Raw genomic sequence first — 22,086 nt, 5'->3', positions numbered from 1 at the left:
GTAGACGTATAAACTAAGCAGCATAAAATAAGTTTTCAAGTAAAAGTATCTCAAAACTGCACTCACTGTAAGTGCAGTACTTGAGTAAATGTACTTTTCACCTCTGGACCTGGCTATATAAAATCCTTAAACTGCAACTTGTGAGGAGGGGTTGCAAGTAGACATAGCATTGTTTTATGGTCACAAACGAAAAAGGTTGGTAAACATTGTGATCTAAATGTATTCATACAGTAGTATGGAGACACTGGGCACTGAAGTTATCAAAGGAAAGGTATAATAATAAGTAAATAGTCCTCAAACAAACCAAAGAAGTCTGGGGTCTTCCCTGGGAATAGCATGCATTTCACTGAGGTGTCCTTGAAATGTTGCAGGCTGCAGGGTTGCAACCCTGTTGACCTTTATGTTGACCTTTATGTTGACCTGGAGGAGGAGATAGTCTGTGAAAAGATACACAACATGCATTTGTAGATGTCTAAAATGTAATAAGAGACAGTCAAGTTAAAGTTATTAAATGTTAAAAGGCTGTGCTGAGGTAAGGAACACATTAATATCAGCGGACAAGCAATTAAATTAAGTCTATTATCCTACCTGTTGCATCCCTTCATGAATTTGGCAATTACAAATGCGAAGCATGTCCTTTCTCGGCTTCCCTAGTTGTGCCGGCTAAGCTAGCTAATGGTGAGTTGTTAGCTACCATCTAAAGTTGTTCAGAGGAGCCAAATAAAGACTCAAAACAGCCACGTTTGGCTACAACCAAGCAACGTAAGCTTTTTATACTTTAGTTTACTAACTAATGTTAACATTGTCTGTCTGGCTCAGCATTAGCAATGTTTGCCAACATCATATCGCTAGCTAACGAGTCTGTTTGAATATACCATAACATACTGTTACAGCTAACGTTAATTGTGAACGATGAACATAAGCTTTTTTTTTTTTTTTAAGAATACGCAAGTTAATGTTTTACCGCTAATTTATGTGTGAGGCCCAGATCCTCCAACATTAGGGCTAATAATATATATCTGGAAAATGAATTTCATCTTATAATATTCTCAACAGTATCAGTTTCTTTGGTGAAATGTAAGTTCACGTAAGTAGTTTCCAGTTACGTTAGTTGGATAACAAATGAACCACTCAGTTATTTGTATAATTAACTTGATATGCTGCAGGCTATTCAGTTCGGTTGATTTGTCTGATATTCAATTCACTATCATATATTTTTAGGACCAACATTAAATCCTCAGGCTTCATCTTTTTACTGTTGGTCATTACAGCTTTAAAAAATACTGAAATATTTTATTCTCAATCGATTTGTCTATTAATTGTTTTTGCTCTTAACATAAGTGGAAGTCAATGTCTTCCTTTTGTTTATCACTATTAAAACAATAATACTATGTGAGCTTACCTCGTTGAACTCGCTGTGGAAAATTGTTGTTGAGAGGTGAGTCAATTTGTGCAGGATAGTGTGGTGTACCAATGTGAGTCATTCTTAAAAGGAGTTGAATGCATGATTTTTCCTTGACCTATTACATGTCATTGTATACCTATACACTTGCTACACTACGTGATGCAAGGACACATGTAAAGCTTTCAAATCAATTTGTGTCTTCGCAGGTTGGAGAATATGGTTGTAAATCTCTGTCTGCCACACTTTTATTCAACAGTTCATAGCAACAAGGTGCGATTCATTTCATGGCCCCATCACTGTATATAGGTCCATATATAACTGTACTTTTTACATTTGAAATGTACTCTGCTGCTTTTTTTAAATTTGTTTTATGTCTAATTATTCTTTTTAAACCTGGTGTTTCTGCACAGTTGCAGATAAACACATGGCTGCATTAATATTAATAGTATTATACTATTTGTAGAATTAGATTCCAGTTGTGTCTGCGTAGGATTTGTTCTGACTTGTGTGATCTAAACGTTGCCAATACCTCCAGAGCGTTGTAAAGTCAAAATGTATTCAACAAAGATAAATGTATTCATTTTCTAAATTCACAACTTGTTTGTATCTAATGAAATATTCTGCTTCAATCCATATGTATTGGTATTTAGCCTTTGAAAAAGAAAATGTTTCACTACACTTTCAGAAAACAGTTTGCTCTCCTGATTGCAGCACACAAAGAGAGACACACAATGACGTGGTGTATTCATTAAAGAAAGTTGATACAATAAAAGATTAGATCATTCACTTTTTTGTTGTGATGACATCTTAAAATATGATTACAGACATTGGAAGTTTGATTCGAAAACCTGTATAAAAGCTTTGAATGTGAAAACAATTACATTTGGTACAGACCTTAGGTACGATGCTTTCCCTCCCTTTTTTTTGTAGAAAACTGCTGCTACTCCCAGGTAACATGTAACTAGTGTTAGCAACAATTGCTAAGGACACACAACCAGCTAAAAACCCTAATTTCCACATGAATATTGTTTTTATGAGCTCCCTTTAGGTTATTTGCTTTAAAAAGGTGCAATATGTTTTGACACACAGTAAAATCCAAGTAGATGGTCACAAACTGCAAAGGATGGAGGTGGAGGACATAGATGTGAAAATAAAGAAGCAGAGGGACAAAGTGGTGTGTGGGAGACTGAATCACAACTGACCTTGTTATGTTCTTTTTATTTGTGTCTTGTAATCTGATCATGACTATTTTATGTACACTCTTAATACTTCACAAAAACACATTTAAGTTTTAGGGTCTTGTCTCGTTGGATATTTGGCAGAGAACAGCACAATTAAGTGAGACTAAACAGTATAAATGATGTGCAACAGAAAACTGTGTAAAATATCACACGAATGGAGAGGTGAAAAGATGATGTAGAAGAAAAGAGAGAAGAAAATATAATTGAAGGAGTAAAAGAACATCTTTCATTAACAACATGCCTAAAATTATAACTTTGTAGTAAACCAATGTTGGACAAACACTTCAGGTTTTCCATGTATTAAACTCTGATTATCCTTCATCTGCAGCTGTGTGCTGATGGCTATGATGTCACAAACCTTGTGTCAGCCGACCCTGCTCTCCGGAGCCAGGGCTTCAAGCTGGAGTACTTCCTACGTCCACCTGTACAGGTAAGATGACGGGATGTCGTACTTGGATAGAGGTTCAATTTCTTGCTGATAGTTGGATGAGAAGATTTCTAAATAATGATTGGTGATAATCATTTTTCACAGAGGGGGCTACAGTCTTGAAAGCCTCACCTTTTTTATTCAAGTTACAATCCTAAGGCAATACCACTCTTAAGGCAGAATGCAGAACACTTCTTTATCCATACTATATTTTTTTTAGCATATTAATATTTGCAAAACTTTTATAAGCAGGTACGATTTGTGGAAATCTGTGATGTCCATTTTTTTTTTTCTTCACAGGTGACGTTGAAGTTTGGCTTCCAGGTGGAGCTGTGCAGGGTGGATGTGGAGCTGTGGCCCTGGGGTATGGACAGAGGACAATCCTGCAAGAGACTGGAGATCAGCACCAGCTCTGATTCGCTGCCCACCCAGCAGAAAGAGATGCCGGTAAAGGACCAGAAACAGAGCAGAGAAAAACAACAAGAGCATGGCAGTAAATCTCGGCAGAGTAATGTCCACCAGTGGAGACTTCAGGCCCAACAGTGGGGTGGAGAAGCTCCAGACAAGCCTCAACAAAGAGGCCATGCGTTCAAGTTAAACACTGAATCCAGTGATTCTGAACCAGAATTTAAACTGGTAGGTCGTTGCGAACTCAGGGAGGAAACCCGAGTCTGTTTTACACGTACAAATTTCAGTCCCAGGCCCCCGTTCCTCTCCAAACTACCTCCACAGCCTGCAAACTGTCGGCAAGAGGACCTGTGGAGTCGGGGTCTGCTTTCATTAGGCGCTGTGACACAACTTCGCGTGACTGTGCCATTTGGCGGGGCAGCATCTGCTATGGGGCTCAAGGTTTTGGCCGTGTGGGGACAACCTGCTCGCTGCTGCCCTGCAGAAGAAGTGGAGAGGATTAAAAAAGTCCACGAGGCCAGCGAAAGACGGCTTCTAAGACCTACGTTTTTTGCCCCTTCTGTCAGCCAGACAAAACAACCAATCCAAGCACCTACACCTCCAAGGTATGTGTTTATGATAAAAAAATATTCTGTTTAATCTGCTTCTTGTAGATTAAATAGAGCTGATAATAATATGTGATATTAATTATCTGGTGGCTTTTTGTCTGACTCCAGCAATCTTTCCATCCCAGAAGAGTTCCATGATCCGATAACCCAGGAGGTAATGATGCTGCCCATGCTTCTGCCCAGTGGTGTGTCAGTGGACAACACCACACTGGAGGAGCACCAGAAGAGGGAAGCCACTTGGGGTCGACCCCCAAACGACCCCTTCACTGGGGTCCCGTTTACTTCCACCTCCCAGCCTCTGCCTAACCCCCAACTGAAAAGCCGCATTGACCACTTCATCCTGCAGAAAGGGATGATAAGGAGGGACGGGATGTTGGGGAGACAGGGGGAGGGAGAGAATCCACAGGCCTCAAGACTTATAGCCTCCAAGGTAGATGGACAGTCCCAGTACTCTCCAAGTGACAGCTCAACAAACAACACTGCTATTAAATATAATGCTGCCACCAGAAACACAAGCAGGACTACACAAATGGAAGACTCTGTACTAGGACATCCGTCGGATAATGGGAATCACACAGTTACCTCCCAGCCTCTTACTACAGAGAGCAAATCAGAGAGAAGAAGGAAACGAGATCAAAGTGGAATTTCCAAAGAATCCACAGAAGGGTTGACAGCTGAGAAACAACTACTACCTCAAACAAAAAGACCAAGAAATGATGCAGTTGCAGGTGATTATAACATGTTCTGTAAGAATAAGATCCTAAAACATGTTGCTAACGTTTTTCTCCTGCTGAATTGTCGGTTGTGTCGATGTTTACTCCTTCACCATACTACTTCAGACCCTGGCTGCAGCTCTCATGAGCAGCGTATGTCTGCCAGCCTGGATGAGGCCCTCTTCTCCGCCCTGCAGGGCCGCCCCTCCTTCACCTCAAACTTGACTCAGCAGAGACGGGTTACTCCTGAGTCTGAACCACTGAGCACCTCACAGCAGTGTCAGACTGCAGGCACTCCAAACATCCCACCAGGTAGGATTTCGACTCCACTTTGAGAGCCTTAAAGAAATACTCCTCCTTCAGATTCATGGTTCTACAAACTGGACTTCCTGGATTGTATTTCCTGTCTCACTGGTGTCTGAAGCAACATGCCCCCACCGGCAGTTTTTGGTCTTATCACCCACTCACATGGTCAGAAGAACTGCTCTGTCATAACTCACTGATGCAGCACTTCATAACAAACAAAGAAAATGGAGTAGAGGGTTCGTCAGGCTTTAAGAAGATCCCTTTTAAATGTAGCTGATAATTTGTTACACTAACAGGAGGCTGTACTGAAAAATTCAGCGCAACCAGAAGACATGTTTAGTTTTTTCTGAACTGGAAATGCAATACAGTTATTGTTGAGAGACATTCTGTCGTGCAGGTAAATCTAAGGATTGTTTAAGAGAAAGGAGTGTAAAACCAAAGACTTAATTTACAACACATAATAAAATAATTCCTGAAATGCACTAACACACACAAATGTATGACTTTATAACTATGCAGGAGTTTTAAATGTGTTCAGTGTTCCTGAGCTCTAATGTTAAATCGATATAAATCCATCGACTGCTGGTTTAATTTTCTCTCACATTTGCTTGCAGGTGAAAAGACGTGCTCCGCATGTTCCTGTTCGTTCTCAGTTTACTCCAAATCTGCATCCTCCATCTACCGTCTATCCTGCATGCCACTTGCTCTGCCATTCCTGCCTGCGGAGGGAATCCCAACCAGCAAGCTCTGTCACCCCATCAACATCCAATCACGTCTTGTGTCCGGCCTGCCAAAGCACTACCCCGCGCCGTGACGTCATACGCGTACATCACTGACTGATGCAAATTAACGCCTTCGAAAGCCTGTGAAGAAATGAGGAGGACTGTTCTGAAGGTGAAGATGGGATTATACAAGTAGAAAAAAAACATTTATAGCTGAAAGTTTCGGATCCTGGATATATTTTATTTGTATATTGTTTATTCCGTTTGACGCCACCTTCATCCTCCTCTTTAATATACGGCATATCTTAACAGATGTGTGAGACTGTAAGTTTCAATGTCAAATTTCAATGACACTATTCATCCCTCATTTTCTCATCTTTTGTATTATTTTGTAAGATTTCTATATTTCTTATTCAAGTGCGTTATGAGTTCTTCAAATCTAGCAGTGAATTATATTTCTTACCATTTTTTGGGCCAGTGACATCACAAAATCAACTCTGTATTTAATGTCCACAGCGGCAGAAAGAACATCACTGAAAGCAAAGACCTTTACAAAAATTGTGCACAAAATAATGTTTAGAAGACGACTATTCTCATCGCGTCCCCCTCCCCCACCCGCTCCCCTCGTTGTAGCCTTGGTTCTGCAGCCTTTGTCCAAAGCCTGGCTGTGTAGATGTGTTGAAGATTCACAAAGAAAAAGTTATTGGAGAAACAAGTACTGGGAGCAAGAGGCCAGAAGAATAAAAGTGGATTTCACATCAACCCAAGGCTGTGTGGTCATTGTGAAGAAACACACCGGGTCATGCTCAGCCTTCCTCTTTCTTTGACTCCATTCACCTCTTTACATTCCCTACATGTGTGTATATGTGTTGTTGTCTTCAGAGAGTAAATATAAACGATAAGGACTTCTTGGCTTGATTATGTTAAACTGCATTTCTTTAAAGTTGGTATAATTCATTCAAGTTTCCACTGACTGCCTCGTTCTCTTTTAGTTTATGTATCTAGCTTTGTGTCCTGTTTTTCCTTTTGAGGTGCAGTGTTATGAAATATGTGTGAACAATGTCTCCTAGCAGAGGCTACGATTCCTCCAGTGTCCTTGTCCACATATTCATTGTTCTACCTCTTAACACTTCACCCTAATTACCTCTTATGATTGTGTTATTGCGTGCACAAAAGGTTAAGTTAAATGGACAGATGTCAGGAAAAACAGCATTTATTAAGCTTCGCAACCACAAACAGCATAATGCATGTGTTGGTTTCCCTGACAACATTTAGCTTAACCAAGGTCCTGATCCTGTATCCGCTCAGTAAGAGCAAAGGCTGGCATATGTTCTGAATGTGAAATGGAGACACCATCTTCACTGTTTGAGCTACAAGTGGTAGATGTAAGCACTCAAAGGATACAACATCAGAGTATTTGTGTACTGGAGTGGTATTAACTACTCCCTCTATTTGTCAAATTGACTGATGAGCTTGTGCTTCTGCTTTATACACATCAGAGATGTAAAAAAAAAAAAAGAAGGTAAATCCACCGTCAAACTGATACTCTGTTTGGCCATTCAGCATCAAAACATCTAATGGGTGAGATGCAACCCAAAGCACACAAGACACTGAACAGAATAATGAACTTCAGATATTTATGTTTATTTGAAACGCTAATTTTGTTGTGCTCGTTAATGGTTTTAAATTACACCAGCAGGATAATTTGTGTGACCTCGAGGTTGTCAGGACCCAAGAATAATTCTCTTCATGTGACACAAGTTTTAAAAATCTATTCCGTGATGAACAGTGGATAAGCTGAATTGTGCATGATCATCATGAAATGTATCTAATCATTGCAGTAAATCTAATTAGTTGTCCACAAGTACAATTAGTTCATGTTCTGCCATTTTCAGTGTGTGCCACCCGCCACAGAGGCTGAAATTATTCCGAAAAGTTATTCTAAATAAGTGTGGCGCAGTCTTGAATACAGAAAAGGCATCTTCTGCCGTCAGTGCTGTCATCTTGTGTAGATTTGTTAGATGGCACACATCTGATGCAGAGCCATGTCTGCTGCGACCTCTCGCGCACACACACACACGCAGCCAGGTGGCCTTCGGTTTCGCGTGCATGCGGAGAGCAGAAAAAGCACGACACTGACGTCAGATATGAGTGTAAATCGCATTGTCAGGTCATGTCCATCTGCTTATAAGTGAGCAATCGAGCGGGATATCAGTCACACATTCACCCAGGCGGAGGATAAACCAGCAGCGATGCCTCACTCCTTGTTCTACATGTGCGTCCTGGGACTCATCGCCCTCTCATCCGCCTGTTACATCCAGAACTGCCCCCGAGGAGGGAAAAGAGCGCTGCCGGAGAATGGGATCAGACAGGTGAAACCGTTCTCGCTTTATCATCTTTAACTTTTATTTTATTGCTTTGGATGTCTTGGATTAGAAATTTCAATGTATCAATTGAGGGATGTTTTTTAAAAGAAATATGCGAAATTGTGTGTTGAAGAATTTTAAGAGATCACATTTGATATCATTGATGTAATAGATTGGGTTCAGATGTGTAAAGAACAACCCAGTCATTGTACTCACTAAAGACTGAACTAAATCTAGTAAGGACCATAAAAAGTCAATTATGATAGCAATAACAAAGTGGAACAATGTCAAGTTGTGCTATGTTAGGTAGCAGCAAAGAGACCATTTATTCATCATATTTCAGGAGCATACAATAAGATGTTTACTGTAAATACTAAAGTAATGTGATGCATTTCAAGTTTAAAAAATAAAATCATTATCACTATGGTATATAGAGGCAAGTTAATACCCAAACATTATAAATATAAACAAGCATATCCTGAAGTGAGATAAATGTGCAACAGAATCATGCAACAGTTTTGTAGCATTTAAGAATCAGTTTTTCGGCTCCGAGCATGCCCATGGCCGAAGTTTGGATATGAAACGGAAGAGGGAAAGTCAGAATGAATATATCTGCAATAAACATTAGAAAACGTATCAAAAGAGAGTGCCAGGCTAACATAAAAGTAACAATGCTTCAACAATAATTCACTGGATTTACAGCACCTGTTTTAATGCATACATTTACCATTTCTCCACCAGTGCATGTCTTGTGGCCCCGGAGACAGGGGCCGCTGCTTCGGCCCCAGTATCTGCTGCGGGGAGGGCCTCGGCTGCCTGCTGGGCGCCCCAGAAACAGCTCACTGTGTGGAGGAGAACTACCTGCTCACCCCTTGCCTGGCAGGCGGGAGACCCTGTGGATCTGATGGAGGACGCTGCGCTGCTTCAGGACTCTGCTGTAACTCAGGTAGAGTCTGGTTTGATGTTTTTTGTGTCCAATAAGAATTGGCCTTTGGGCACAGCTTTAAAAAACATCTTCTCCTCCTTCTCAGAGAGCTGTACGGTGGAGCCTGACTGCCTGGGGGAGACCGAGGCCTCAGATCCTGCCCACGGCTCTGCAGTGAGCTCGCCTGCAGAACTTCTGCTGCGCCTGCTCCATGTGGCCACCAGAGGACAGACTGAGTACTGATACTGGAGGCTCCTCTGCTTCTCAGGGCCTGAAGATGCAACAGAATGAAGATCATCCCTGATCCACTACAAGCCTTGTGATATAAACCATGAACCAATAAAATGCCAAGTCAAACTTTGATCTCTCCTTACCCCTACTGCTGTGATATTTCTGTATCTGTTAAGAGGGCCACAGAAGGAGAACTATCTTTAACTTTAGTAATTGGCTGTTTTCATCCAGATCTTGGGGGAGAGGAATCATGATATTGGTTATGAAAAGTAAATTTCATGTTTGTTCCAACCATAGAAATGTATATACCGATGCACATACTGTAACAAAGTTGTATTCTATATGAGGGGATTTAAAACACCTCAGGGCTCCATTTCAAATATGTGAATTATAGCAGAAAAGACTGTAAATAAGTCAGAGATCAGAGATTGCAAACATCCATGTAAAACAGCTGAATGACAATGCTTACGCAGTTACTTCTTGTGTAGTAGGAATATTGTTGTATGTTGAAAATAGGAGAAACAATACAGAATGCATCACTGCCAAAAACCTTCTGCTGCTGTTTTCATTATTCCCACGCTCAAAAGAATTACAGCTTTAACAGACGATGACTGTGAACTGTGTTTATTTTCCGTGTGAATGAAAGTGAGTGAAAGGAATGAACAACTACACAACATACAGAACTACTGAGAAATCAGACATAATAATGTCATTACTCAGTTTTGAACCTGCCCAGCATTTGAACGTCTGTCCTTTTGTTTTCCCAGAGGACAGACTTTGTTTGGGTGCGACTATATACAGCAAACTAAAATTAAATGTTGATATTGATCTGAGGATAAAGAGGGGACAACAAAAGCTGGACTTGGTGTTTTAAGGCAGATTAAAGTTGGTTATGATAAATCATATATCGAGTGGCAGTGGAACGTAACAGAGTTGTTCAGCACATGCATCATATGTTGCACCAATAACATGAATTGACAGTGTTGATGTGGAATCAGTGCCGTTCCTTTCATTCTTCTCCATCAAGCACACACCTCTCTCTGTTGTGAAATGATTTGTCATATTCCTTTGTGTATGATTATTGAAAGCTAATGTTTATGCCAGAACTGTATGTGTTGGCAGTTATGGTTTCAGTTCCAGCTGGAACAGGATGCAGGACTTCCCACAATCTGACATTTACCTGTTCTGATTCAAAACCTGTGTGTCGGGAAATGTGTTGTGAATCTGTCTGATGCCGTTTGTGTGTCCTTTTAGCATCAGAAGCCTTCATTGCACACATTGCCCCTGGTCAATGTTACATCAGTGGTTCTTGGGACCCTGACTTCTTATTGATTTACAGTTTAAATCACCTTTAATAGTTTTTGCAAAATGCAGAGTAACTTGAAATGTTAAGCTGTCAGTAAACTGGATATTGCAGCCAATGTAGTCAATCCAGACCACTGTGGCTTCTTCTAAAGACCAAAACAAATCCTCCAGAGATTACTACATTTATGTCAAACTGGCTCATACAGGAGGGAAACAAAATAAGTCTTGGGATTTGAAGACTTAATTTGGGATCAGGTATTTATTGTTGCACAAAAATGAAACCAAACATAATACTGACACCGCATTCATTTGTTGGTTTTGACAACTTTCCCAAACACCCAATCAGTCATTCTTGCTACTTGAATAGTAATACTTATATTGTCTGGTTTGCACGCTCAGGTACATTAAACAACTTGGGACAGAGCCACACCTGAGCAAAGTGAAAGTTGCAGCTTCTGCAGTGTTAGGTCAACATAATATCTTAATATCCATATCTTTGTTAACACGGTTTCATGTATGTCAATTAAGCCTTTATTTATCGATACCTGGATGGTCAATGGAGGTCAAAGGTCAGGGCCATCTACAGAGACTCATGCTCATGGACACTTGTGGCAAATGTTTGCTGATTCAGGTGCTTTTGAACTGAGGTCCTCTGCTTGTAGGATTGTTCCCATGAGCGTTACTCCAAACCGCTAACCAGAAAATGGTTATAACCATAATCATTTTTTCAACTTCAAAACATTATTACAGAGCCTTTCTCTAATCACACATACTAATGTGCCTCAAGTCTTTAAATATAACATTTAATTTATCTCCCTTTTCTTTTTTAATCTGATGTTTGCCATTTGATCCTAATTAAGTTTCCATTTTATTCCGTTTGAACTATGACTTATCTTTCGTGACTCTAGGTGTGGCCTTTGCCAAGCTTACATTGTGTATCCGTCAATCAATGACAATTCTGTTAAAAACCGTGGTTATTAAACCTGTCGGAGCCTGTCCGCGTGGAGCGTACCTGTACAACTTACTCACCCAGCTCAGTTACTTTGAACAAAGAGTCAAAACGAAAGTGACATTTGTTTTCATGAAGACTTACCGTGGGTTAATTACTTAATTATCAATTTAAATAACCTTGTGTTTAGCATAGTGTTGCATTCAGAAAGATGTTGGTAGGTTCAGACATGTTCACATCCTCTGTGGGTGTATGCACAAGTGTGTGTGGTGTGGGTGTGGGTGGTGTGCATGTGTGCGTGTGTGTGTTTGTGTGTTTGTAGGTGTGTGTTCAGCGGCAGTATTTAAAGAGCAAGGACAGAATTCATCCCCTCAATTGCGCTGTCATTATGGATCTGAAAGTTGCGTTTGTGATTGTCTGTCTGTGCGCTTTGGCCATCACCTCTACTGAAGGTAAGGGCACCATTGTGGTGACCATGTCAAAACCAAGACAGAGCTAAAAAATATTATCTGAGGATAGGTTATGAGCATGCTCTTAGAAAAGTCAGAGATGTTTACATTTTTGGGTGGAAGTACAGGAAACCATTCTCTCTGTTTGGTGCAAACATAGATACAAGTGTTGTAAACAGTTATGAAGTTATATATTTATGTTCATATTAACCTATAAAGTTTAAATGAGCATGTGCATGTGTTGTAGGAAAAGCATAGGATGTAAATAATTATGTTGTTGTTACAGCGTTTTACACTCATTTTATTTGTTATTATCTTTGAAACTCAACCAAACTCAAGTCCCAAACATTATATTGTGCTCTTGAGGAAAGGTAAACCACTGAAATTGTTTTGTACTAAATGCCTTGCTTGCCTTACTCCTCTAAGCTTTATATCCTGTTCAGCTGTTCGCGTTTTGCTTTCTCCTGCTCTATTTTTATTTGTTGTGTGTTTTATTTGTTGTTTTAATGGCCACTTTTAACATCAGGCCGAGGGACAACAGTTAAAAGAATAAGCCTTTTGGCTAACACTGTCACATTTACAGAGCTGTTGACCAATGTGCATTGTCTGTGAGAATAAATAAATATATGGTAATAATGGTTTATTTTAAGATGACTGCACAGCACTGACAGCAGAGACACAATTCTTTAGTTTAGAACAAATTTATGAATACATTTTATTTTGTCAATTACCATATTTTGTTATTCTTTTTCATCCATTTAATTTCTTTCAACATCCTTATAATGAATTTTAATCCTACATTGCAGCTGGCATTCCAAAATGCTGCATCAAAACAAAAAAGCACATCCCTGTCCGAGTGCTGATGATGGTTCAAAGAATCACTGTGCAGAAAAGCAGCGGCGCCTGTGACATCCCTGCACTGATGTAAGCAGTGAAGATCAACAATGACCCACATTACAGTTATCAAATGCTCTATTTTCTTCCTCATTTTTGCTTTTATCTAACACTGAAACATGTTTTTCTTTCCTTGTGGGACCACAGACTGCATCTAAAGGACATTAGGAAGCCCATATGTGCTCATCCCAAACTGAAGACAGCTCTGATTGTGCTGCAGATGAGGATGAAACAGAACAAGCAGAAAGCAGCTTACTGAGACGTCATGCTTTCTTCAGTTGGTGTTTCAAGAGCTTGCATCATACATACGCCCTTATGGTTGTTTCTTTTTTTATTGATTATGATCATTTAGAAGTAGTTGTACTTCCATTTTATACTACTCTATACATTTAATCATTAATACATTTTACTTCCTACTCACAAGAGTGAAATATTGTACTTTTTACTCTACTACATTTATGTAACAGCTATAGTTACTTGATTAACTATGAAGCAGTTAAAATCCGCTCAACCTCGACTGTCTGCAACATTGCAACACAATAACATTAATAACACATAAAGTGATAGTTTTACATATAATGGAGATATCTTTTATAGTTTGGTAAATAATGTGAATACTACTTCCACCATTGCATTTATACTTTGTGTGATAATACAATTGTAAAAGAAAATCTCTGTAAAATGTGATTTATTTTCTGTTATTTGTGTTTGTGTGTACAGAAGTAGCAGTGGTGATGATTGAAGGGAGATAGGTTTTAGATACAATGCTCCTTTTGGCAAATAATAATAAGTAATTTCAGAAAGATATAGGTTTAAATAATGTGTTGATTTTGTTCTGGTTATATCAAGAAACGCAGTCACAACCCACCAACCAGAGGGAGGGTGATAACTGTCAATCACTACTGATAAAGTTATTCGGATTAATCCTATGGGCCAACACTCGGCTTCAGAGGATGTTCATAAATATGATGTTAATACTGAATTTAATTTGTATTTCAGATGGACACTTTATATACATGAGGAGTCTATAAATGCTGTAATTTAACCTTGAAAAAAAAGTTCTTAAAAAAAACTTGTTTCGTCTTGTCCCTGTGCCTGCTCCTTCCTCTATAATTAATCCCACAGAGACAAGCAGCTACAAAGAAAGGTTGTAGTTGCTTCTGGAAAGTTTCACTGCGCTCATTTATTTGGTTTCATTCTAAATCAAAGAGGGGAAAGCACCTGATAACATTGACTCCTGTCACTGTTAGTAGCTTTTCTTTTTACTTTATGGTGTATCTTTTTTAATTGGATCATTTTTCTTCCATGTTTTTATTTAGTATTGTATGCTACTTAAAGGCATTTAAAGAAAACATATTTTACAGAGCACAAAACTGTGTTGTTCAACTGTCGCAATCTATTTTGAGTTTCGACCTTTCATCATTTTAAAAGTTGTAAAGATCACATCCAACATTGTTCAAACATTTTACTCGTACTCAGATTTATTAGAATAGATTACTTTTACTTAAATTAAATATGATAAAAGGATACTGGATCGTACTAGGTATTAAATTAAATTAAAATAGTTTTTTATACTTATACCTTTATCATAATGAACCCCTTTTCTCAATAAATTCAACTTTCTTTTGATCGCCCCTTTGGAAAAGCTCAGCAGTGAAACATTGAAATCTTCCGAAACTGAAAGAAAGTGAGCAGCCATGAAATGCTGATACTGCTTTTAGCATTCTGCCGCATGTAACATTCAATGCAGAAAAGTGAAGAAATAACTTTGCTCAATTTGTGCGCAAAAGGAACTTGAATAAAAGGCTCAGTGTGCAACACTTTTTAAGTTTAGCATTTGACCTCAGGCAGCATCTGTAGTGTTGTGCAGTCTTCCGGGTTTCATTCATCAACAATTAGTCAGTTGGGTTTATGTAAATCTGTCTAGTCATTTTGGACTTAGGTTATCTTATCAAAATCCAAAAGTAAGGTGAAATATATGTTGATGACATGAATAATCTACAGATGTACTACTCCACTCACAGACATCAGGCTATTAATCAGGCTAAGATCCGAGTCCTCAGGCTGATTGTGAATAACTCATCCCTGCTAAATGCCAGAAAAGCACCTGCGGCTGATAACATTAACCCCCTTTTGAGTCACACAAGTTCTTAAAAGGGCAGAAATAAATTCTCATATGTGTCTACTCGAGTCAGAGCAGGTTTCTCCAGTGCAGGTATTCAAAAAGCACACATGTGAAGAGATTTCAACATCCTACACTATTTGCCGAAGGGCTCTTAACCTTTACCACTTTCCTTTATCGGAAACCTGTTTCTAAATCCAAACTGTTTCAAAGTCAATCAAGCTCCATGATATCAGCAACAGTATAATATATATATATTTTTTTGTTTGTTGAGAAAACAAACATGATGTTGAGAGATGGGGCCACAGCCCAAGTTATTGTAACACACAAAACAACATGTCACAGCTGTGCAATGTTGAACTCCTGCTGACAGCTTAATTTGACTATCAGCACTCAAACTTTCTGGAAGGTTTGTCTTTGGCTCAGCTCGCCCTGGAAGGCAATCAATTGAAAAGCTGATCACAGAAGGGTAATTCTTGTTGACAACAAACAAAAATCTAATTATCATTTACTATTTTAATGTGGAGTGAAAAACAAGGATATAAATTATAGCAAGAGAGAATATGATAGAGCAGACTTGCATAAACAACCAAACTTCTGAAAGTATCAAATGTAAGTATCAAATAAAGATGTTTTCTTTTACACTGTGGAGACATCATAAATCTGAAGCAATATCGCCCTCTAGTGGACTTTACTGATGGATGGCATGCAAATGAAAATGGAGGATTATCGTCACACATGTACACAGCACAGCACACACAGTGAAATTTAGACTGCATTTAACCCATCCTAGTGTCAGGAGTAGTGAGCAGCTACTACACAGCGCACAGGGAGATTTATATTGACATTTTATTCTAAACTCCTCCCTGGAGATTCCTCAGGTTTACCAAAGTGAGCGTCTTCATACACAGTGGCAAGTGTTTGTCTGTTATCAAGTGATAAGTGACAACTTGACACAGCTATCAAGAAACTCCACGTGCCCCTGAATGTAGCACAGCATTTATACAGTAGGCCTACTTCCTCCTCACAGAGTTTCACTCAGGAAACAGGCCTCAAAATTGTACATGATCATGCTTGCTTTGCTAAAGATAAGTTGTTACGACACATGACTCTATTAATGCCTCTTAAAAGATGAATAATATTATATTCAGCACATAGCTATTAGCCAAGGGGCTGCCAGATTTAAAGGTTCAATGAGTAAAATATGCTGGAATTTAAACTTAAAACATTAAATCATTAAATCAATGAGATAACATTATCAACAGAGTGTGAAGAGGTACCAGTGTTGACGTTATGTGAAAGACGTCTATGTGTTGTGTTGCAGAGATATCTACTGAAGTTAGCATGCTAACTGACTAGCTGCACCCCGTCCTGTCTGTAAAACTACTTGTTCCTCTAAGGCCATAGTGAGTCATTATGTCTCATCACTGTGGTACATGTAGCCTACACTATATTGACTTGAGAACAAAATGTGACAGAAACATATAGCACAGGCCAGGGGCGTAGCTAGGTTTTCAAGTTTGGGTGGGCTTAGCCCAGAGGTGAGGTGGAGCTGTGTGCACCTGCATGGTAGTACAATCACCATTAAAGGAACTCAGATGACATGATGATGGAGAAGTAAGTCTGGGAGTTTTGCACTGAGCAAAGCCACTACACACCCATAGTGTTCTGTGCTGGTTGCGTCATCAATATATTAGTCATGTTAACCAGGTTCATGTTACCTGGCCTTAGTCATGTTGACATGTCTTAGGAGTAGGGTGGACGGCAGAATTTTAAAAAACATTTTAAAGTGAATTGTATTCATCTGGTGAAGATGAAGATGCTAGATCTAATATAACTTTGTGGTCTTGGTAAGGGGAGGGGGCACAACTCTCAACACTAATATGAAAAATATATCAATCAATCAAAGTATAAAAAATACCATAACCATGACAATTAAGTGAAATATTTTAATTTTGAAAACTTTATTCTTCAAAAAGGAGCATGAGCCGGGAATCCCAGTTTTTTTCATTTGGATGTGAATTTATAATTGTTTCTTACTAATCTTATACTTGCTAATCTCTGTGAGCACATGGGGTTGGGGTGAAAAATAAGAATGTTTGCCCTTACTGTTGATGGTACATGCAACTGTGAAAATAATAATTAATAAATATTTAAAAAGAAGCTGAGATGGCAATAATTACAAAGTGGCCTTACTGTGAGCCATCTCTCACCCCCAGGGTCTTAGTGCCCGGTAGATTACATTGTAAAGTATGAAAGGGAGTTTTGGGGCAATTTGGAAAGCCCACCTAAAATAGGCCTAGCTACGCCACTGGCACAGGCCCCTCTTGTATATTGCTAAGATATACACTTCATCAAAGACGATTCTACTGCTCTGCAGAATACTTGTGTTGCCTGGTTTTGTTTCAAAATCAACAAAAACTGGGCAAATTGTTATATTTGAAAAGCTTTATTTAGTCCAAAATCAAGACTAAATAAATCAATAAAGGTCATTTTTATTGTTTTAATAAACTAAGATTGAAAATGAACCAGAGATGACGGGAAAAAGGCAGGGGGGAAATGGCTTCAGTTGTTGTTATTAATTTATTCACTAAAGGTTTGCATGCAAATGGATAAAAATGTTCTCTGCTATTGAAAGATTTTTTTTAAATGCCTTGTTATGTGTTGCCTTATTTTTTAAATCTTAATCATTGGTTTTCATCCTATATTTGACAAATAATTTATTCTATTCTCTTTGTAATTGTTGTAATTTTAAGCATTGCAAAATAGTTGTTGTTGTCTATTGTTGTTGTTTTGTCTGTGCTCTATTAATCTTGCTCCGTGAAGCACTTTGGACTAGCTGCCTGATTGTATGAAAGGTGCTATATAAATAAAGTTGAGTTGAATTGAATTCCTGTACACATGACCATAATGATTGACGTACGCCCCCTTGTCTGCAGCCAGGTTCATTTGAAGTAAACCCTCCTCCAAACCAGGGGGATCACTGCGCCTGAGAAAACCGTAAACCTCTCTCAGGTGTCTTTATAGTTTATGACGATGTCTGCAAACGCCTCTCAAGAAACTGCTGAACACTCCGGTCTGCTCAAGTTTTACTCTGCCATGTTTTACGCCTGCAGTTCGTTTCTAATCACGATGGTGAATAAAACCGTGCTCACGAGCTTCAGGTATGTGGCGTTTTCTCGCGCGGTCAGGAAGTCATTTAGCGGTTGAAGACGTACTAAAAGTAGCAATATCACAGTGGATATGTAGGACTACTCTCTTACAAGTAAACAAGTCATGTATTCAAATATTTTCTAAAGTAAAAGTGCCAAAAGTAAATGTACCCATTATGCAGGAAAATGTACACTATATTACTGTGTTATAATTATGTATGCGTTAAGGTGTATGTCACAATGTTGAAGTTGGTTAAGGTGGAGCTTATTTACCCACGTTATACTTTATCTGCTGGGTAGCTTGGGAAAAGTTTTATCTTTAATTTGAATATGAAAATTCAAAGTAGCTGAAGTATCAGATAAATGTAGTTGACTAAAAAGAAAATGGAAATACTCAAGTTAAGTACCTAAGTAAGTAGTTTACTTTCTACCATCATTCATATGGTGTCAATGGAGAAAGCGCACACACAGAGGAAGCTTATAATAACACTACATTTGTCATTATGAAATAACACTTCATCTGCTAATGTTTGTGTGTTGGTTTTGCAGGTTTCCCTCATTCATGTTTCTGGGAATTGGCCAGGTAAGTTGTTCAGGTGTGGATGTTTCTGAGTGTGAATGTGAGTCAAACACACGCACACTTCATGGCCACTTTTGTCCTTACAGATGATCGTCACTGTTGTTGTCCTTTATGCTGCCAAAATTAGCAAAACAGTCCAGTTTCAAGATTTTGACAGAAGTGTTTTCTTAAAAGTAAGCTTTTTTTCAATTAATTTTTTTTCAATTCTTTATTTAATTGCATTGTAGTTTCCAAAATACCGTACGCCTTTTTAATTTCTCGTCAGATTTTCCCTCTTCCTTTGCTGTATGTTGGGAACCATATAACAGGACTGGCGAGCACCAAAAAACTCAGGTTTAAGAATTGTATCTAATTAAGTAGATTTAAGTCCTTAAGTTTCACGGTGCTAATTCATGTGGTTTTCCTAAACATGTTGTCTTTTTCAGTTTACCTATGTTTACAGTATTACGGAAATTCACCATATTGATGACAATGATCTTGGAAGTATATGTACTAAAGTAAGACATATCTCTCTGATTTTCAACTGGTCTGAAAGTACTGCACGTTATGTATGAGGCAATACATGGAGATGTTTAAATTCAGTTTATCAGCAGAATCAAACAAGACATTTTGGGTTTAATCTGTTACTTTCTTTCAGAAAAACCTTTCCAAAACGCCTTGTGTACAGTGTTGTAACCATAGTGTTTGGTGCCATTGTTGCTGCAAGGTATGGATTCTTTTTTAATGGGAATTAATTTAATTTAATTGGAATTGTTTATAGATCACTTAAGAAATGCTTTCTCTCCATCTTTTGCTCTCCTCTAGTTCTGACCTGGCCTTCGATGTAGAGGGCTATACTTTCATCCTGCTCAATGATGCCTTGACTGCTGCCAGTGGTGTGTACACCAAGAAGAAACTTGGCACTGAGGTAGAAATAAGTAGATACTATGTGTACTGTACTTTACTGGTAGTTTCACAACAGCTTAATGTCTGTGTGGGTGTGGTGTGTATTGTACGTCTATGATCTTTGCTGAACAATAAATGGTATTGTATCAAAACATTGGAGAGAAAGTTGCACATTAGATTTTTACCTTAAGTATTGTAACTCATCCATTCATCCACCCTTTAAGTAAACAGGATCTTGAACCCACCAGGATCACACCAACCCTCTTAACCACATGTTTTTAAAACACACTTTTGTTTTGCTATCATGATAAAACGTGAAGAATTATTAACTATCTAACGTGCAGTAAAGGTAATGGAATTTTATTATATTTAATATTTTCCTCTTTTTTTTCAGGGCCTCGGGAAGTATGGTGTCTTATACTACAATTCACTAATCATCGTCATCCCCACTCTCTTGGCAAGTGCGTTTACTGGAGATTTACACGAGGTACATACAGTAACTGTGAATCAGTGTATATTTTTTGCCCAAAACAGTATGCTCTTTTCCTGTCTGACCACCTTGTATGTTTCGATCCACAGGCAGTCACATTTGAGGACTGGGTTGAATCCACTTTCATTTTGTGTTTCCTCATGTCCTGCATCATGGGGTATGTTTGAGTTTAAATTGCTCAATTAATGTCAAACCTTTTGTGGCAACTCCAACAACAAACCGATATATAAATATCCTACTTCCATAGCTCTTACATTACTGCCTCAGCTACACAGTTTTGTAAGACTCGTTCTCTTTTTGTTTCAGGTTTGTGCTGATGTATTCCATAGTCCTGTGCAGCTACTATAACTCAGCACTGACTACGACAGTAGTGGGGGCAATAAAGGTAAGAACACACTTATAAGAATAAAATAATTTGTCTAGAAAGCACAGACAGTGCCTATCTCCACCAAAGTTGCCCGACCCTACAAATTCATTATTTTAATAATAGAAAAGGCTTAAAGTTCTAACCTGCATGTGGCTCTCGATGCCCCATCACACTATACATAGTGTTAAACAGTCATAAAACAGTGAACATGTTCAAAATGGCCTGTCTTGCAATGTTGAGAACTTTGCATCTAAATTTGCACCAAAAAGTAGTTACTTGTTCTTCAGCCGATAGCGATGGTTTAACTTTCCACTCACGGTTTTGAAATATTCTGCTCAGTAACAGGCAGAAAACCATACAGAACAGAAAACAACTTTCTTGTACCAGTTAACTACCTTTGTGTTTCACATTTCTGACCCGTCCATCTGCTAACAAGATCATCACTAACTTGCATAAATATTGACATTTTCTTAAGAATATTGCAGTTGCCTATATTGGCATCTTTGTGGGTGGAGACTACCTGTTCTCTTGGACCAACTTCCTCGGCCTCAGCATTTGGTAAGAGTTTAAGATTTCTTTCTGGCAATCTGCTTTGAAAAAAGATTGACAGGAGGAAATATTTGGAGTCTTTCAAATTGGAAATTGGAATACAGGATTGTTGTCTGCACATATCTTTCATCAACCTGGGGCTCAGGGTCATGAGATGTCACAAGATGTCACAAGATAAAATGCACAATTTATTAGATTTCTTCAGACATTTCTCTAATCACATGTTGCTAATTACTGCAATTTTCTCCATCAAACCTCTAAAAAGTATTAAAACAAAAAACGCTATTACTGTAAAGAATATATTTTACATTCCAGTTTTATTTGTATTCTGTTTTTATAATTGCAGTTTGTGTGTAACATATTTTGTTAAATCCCGTTAATAACTGTACCTGACTACAACTGAAAATAGTCAGAAGAGTTTGATGTGACCAAATGATCAAACAAAGGAGGCCACAACATTTACTCATATAGTATATTTACATTTTGTGTTTTATATATATATTTAATTCCAATCCAGAGCAAAGCACGGCTGTACAAACTCAGGGATTCACAGATAAATAAGATTAGTTTGAGTGTTATCAATGACTTTTTGTTATAAAAGGCTCCTTTGAACTAAAGCTTAGTCTTGGTACACGTTGTTAGTCAGTAACAGCTAAGTGGTAGCAACAATGGCTTTCCACATCATGACAATTAATTGCTTTTATCTTTTGTTTTGCAGTATGTCAGGTGGACTGGTGTACTCATATCTCACTTTTAACCAAAAATCACCTGGAAGTAACGCTAAGGGAGCCCAAGAGCTGAAGATTCACATCACACAAGATTCAACAGGGAAGTACACTGCAAACTAAATGGACGATATTTTAGCATTCTGGTGGCATTGTTCTGCTCCATATTGGAGCTTGCTTCTGCAGTTATTTTTTTATTAAAAAATAAATAAATTGATTTCCATGGATATATTATTGGTGCTATCTTGTTAGTTACACTACTAAATC

The 22,086-nt window shown here is 38.4% G+C and overlaps 4 protein-coding genes across 4 annotated transcripts; all 4 read left to right on the top strand.

The window, feature by feature from the left end:
* The first annotated feature begins 625 nt into the window (after positions 1-625).
* Positions 626-6,880, top strand: ubox5 (U-box domain containing 5). Its single transcript, XM_029438761.1, is given in 8 exon segments — positions 626-762; positions 1,612-1,675; positions 2,975-3,076; positions 3,374-4,086; positions 4,198-4,817; positions 4,929-5,114; positions 5,723-5,802; positions 5,804-6,880. Coding segments are annotated over 7 exon segments (1,896 nt in total). The 5' UTR covers positions 626-762; positions 1,612-1,621; the 3' UTR covers positions 5,945-6,880.
* Positions 6,881-8,031: 1,151 nt separating this feature from the next.
* avp (arginine vasopressin) lies at positions 8,032-9,960 on the top strand. The gene is made up of 3 exons (XM_029440500.1): positions 8,032-8,202; positions 8,938-9,142; positions 9,228-9,960. The coding sequence occupies exons 1-3, from the start codon at positions 8,083-8,085 to the stop codon at positions 9,362-9,364; spliced, it is 462 nt and encodes a 153-aa protein (XP_029296360.1). The 5' UTR covers positions 8,032-8,082; the 3' UTR covers positions 9,365-9,960.
* Positions 9,961-11,994: 2,034 nt separating this feature from the next.
* Positions 11,995-13,978, top strand: ccl27a (chemokine (C-C motif) ligand 27a). The gene is made up of 3 exons (XM_029440292.1): positions 11,995-12,058; positions 12,862-12,979; positions 13,097-13,978. Exons 1-3 carry the CDS (start codon positions 11,995-11,997, stop codon positions 13,206-13,208), a joined length of 294 nt encoding a protein of 97 aa, XP_029296152.1. The 3' UTR covers positions 13,209-13,978.
* Positions 13,979-18,025: 4,047 nt separating this feature from the next.
* slc35d2 (solute carrier family 35 member D2) lies at positions 18,026-22,046 on the top strand. Its single transcript, XM_029440093.1, has 12 exons — positions 18,026-18,235; positions 18,773-18,806; positions 18,890-18,976; positions 19,069-19,136; positions 19,229-19,300; positions 19,441-19,509; positions 19,608-19,710; positions 20,083-20,175; positions 20,268-20,335; positions 20,485-20,563; positions 21,021-21,103; positions 21,813-22,046. Exons 1-12 carry the CDS (start codon positions 18,102-18,104, stop codon positions 21,940-21,942), a joined length of 1,020 nt encoding a protein of 339 aa, XP_029295953.1. The 5' UTR covers positions 18,026-18,101; the 3' UTR covers positions 21,943-22,046.
* Positions 22,047-22,086: the final 40 nt, after the last annotated feature.

The sequence above is a fragment of the Cottoperca gobio genome, chromosome 9 (genome assembly GCF_900634415.1).
Source record: "Cottoperca gobio chromosome 9, fCotGob3.1, whole genome shotgun sequence".
In the NCBI taxonomy this organism is placed as follows: Eukaryota; Metazoa; Chordata; class Actinopteri; order Perciformes; family Bovichtidae; genus Cottoperca; species Cottoperca gobio.
The sequence above is the reverse complement of the archived record's forward strand: the minus strand, read 5'-3'. Positions and strand labels throughout refer to the sequence as shown.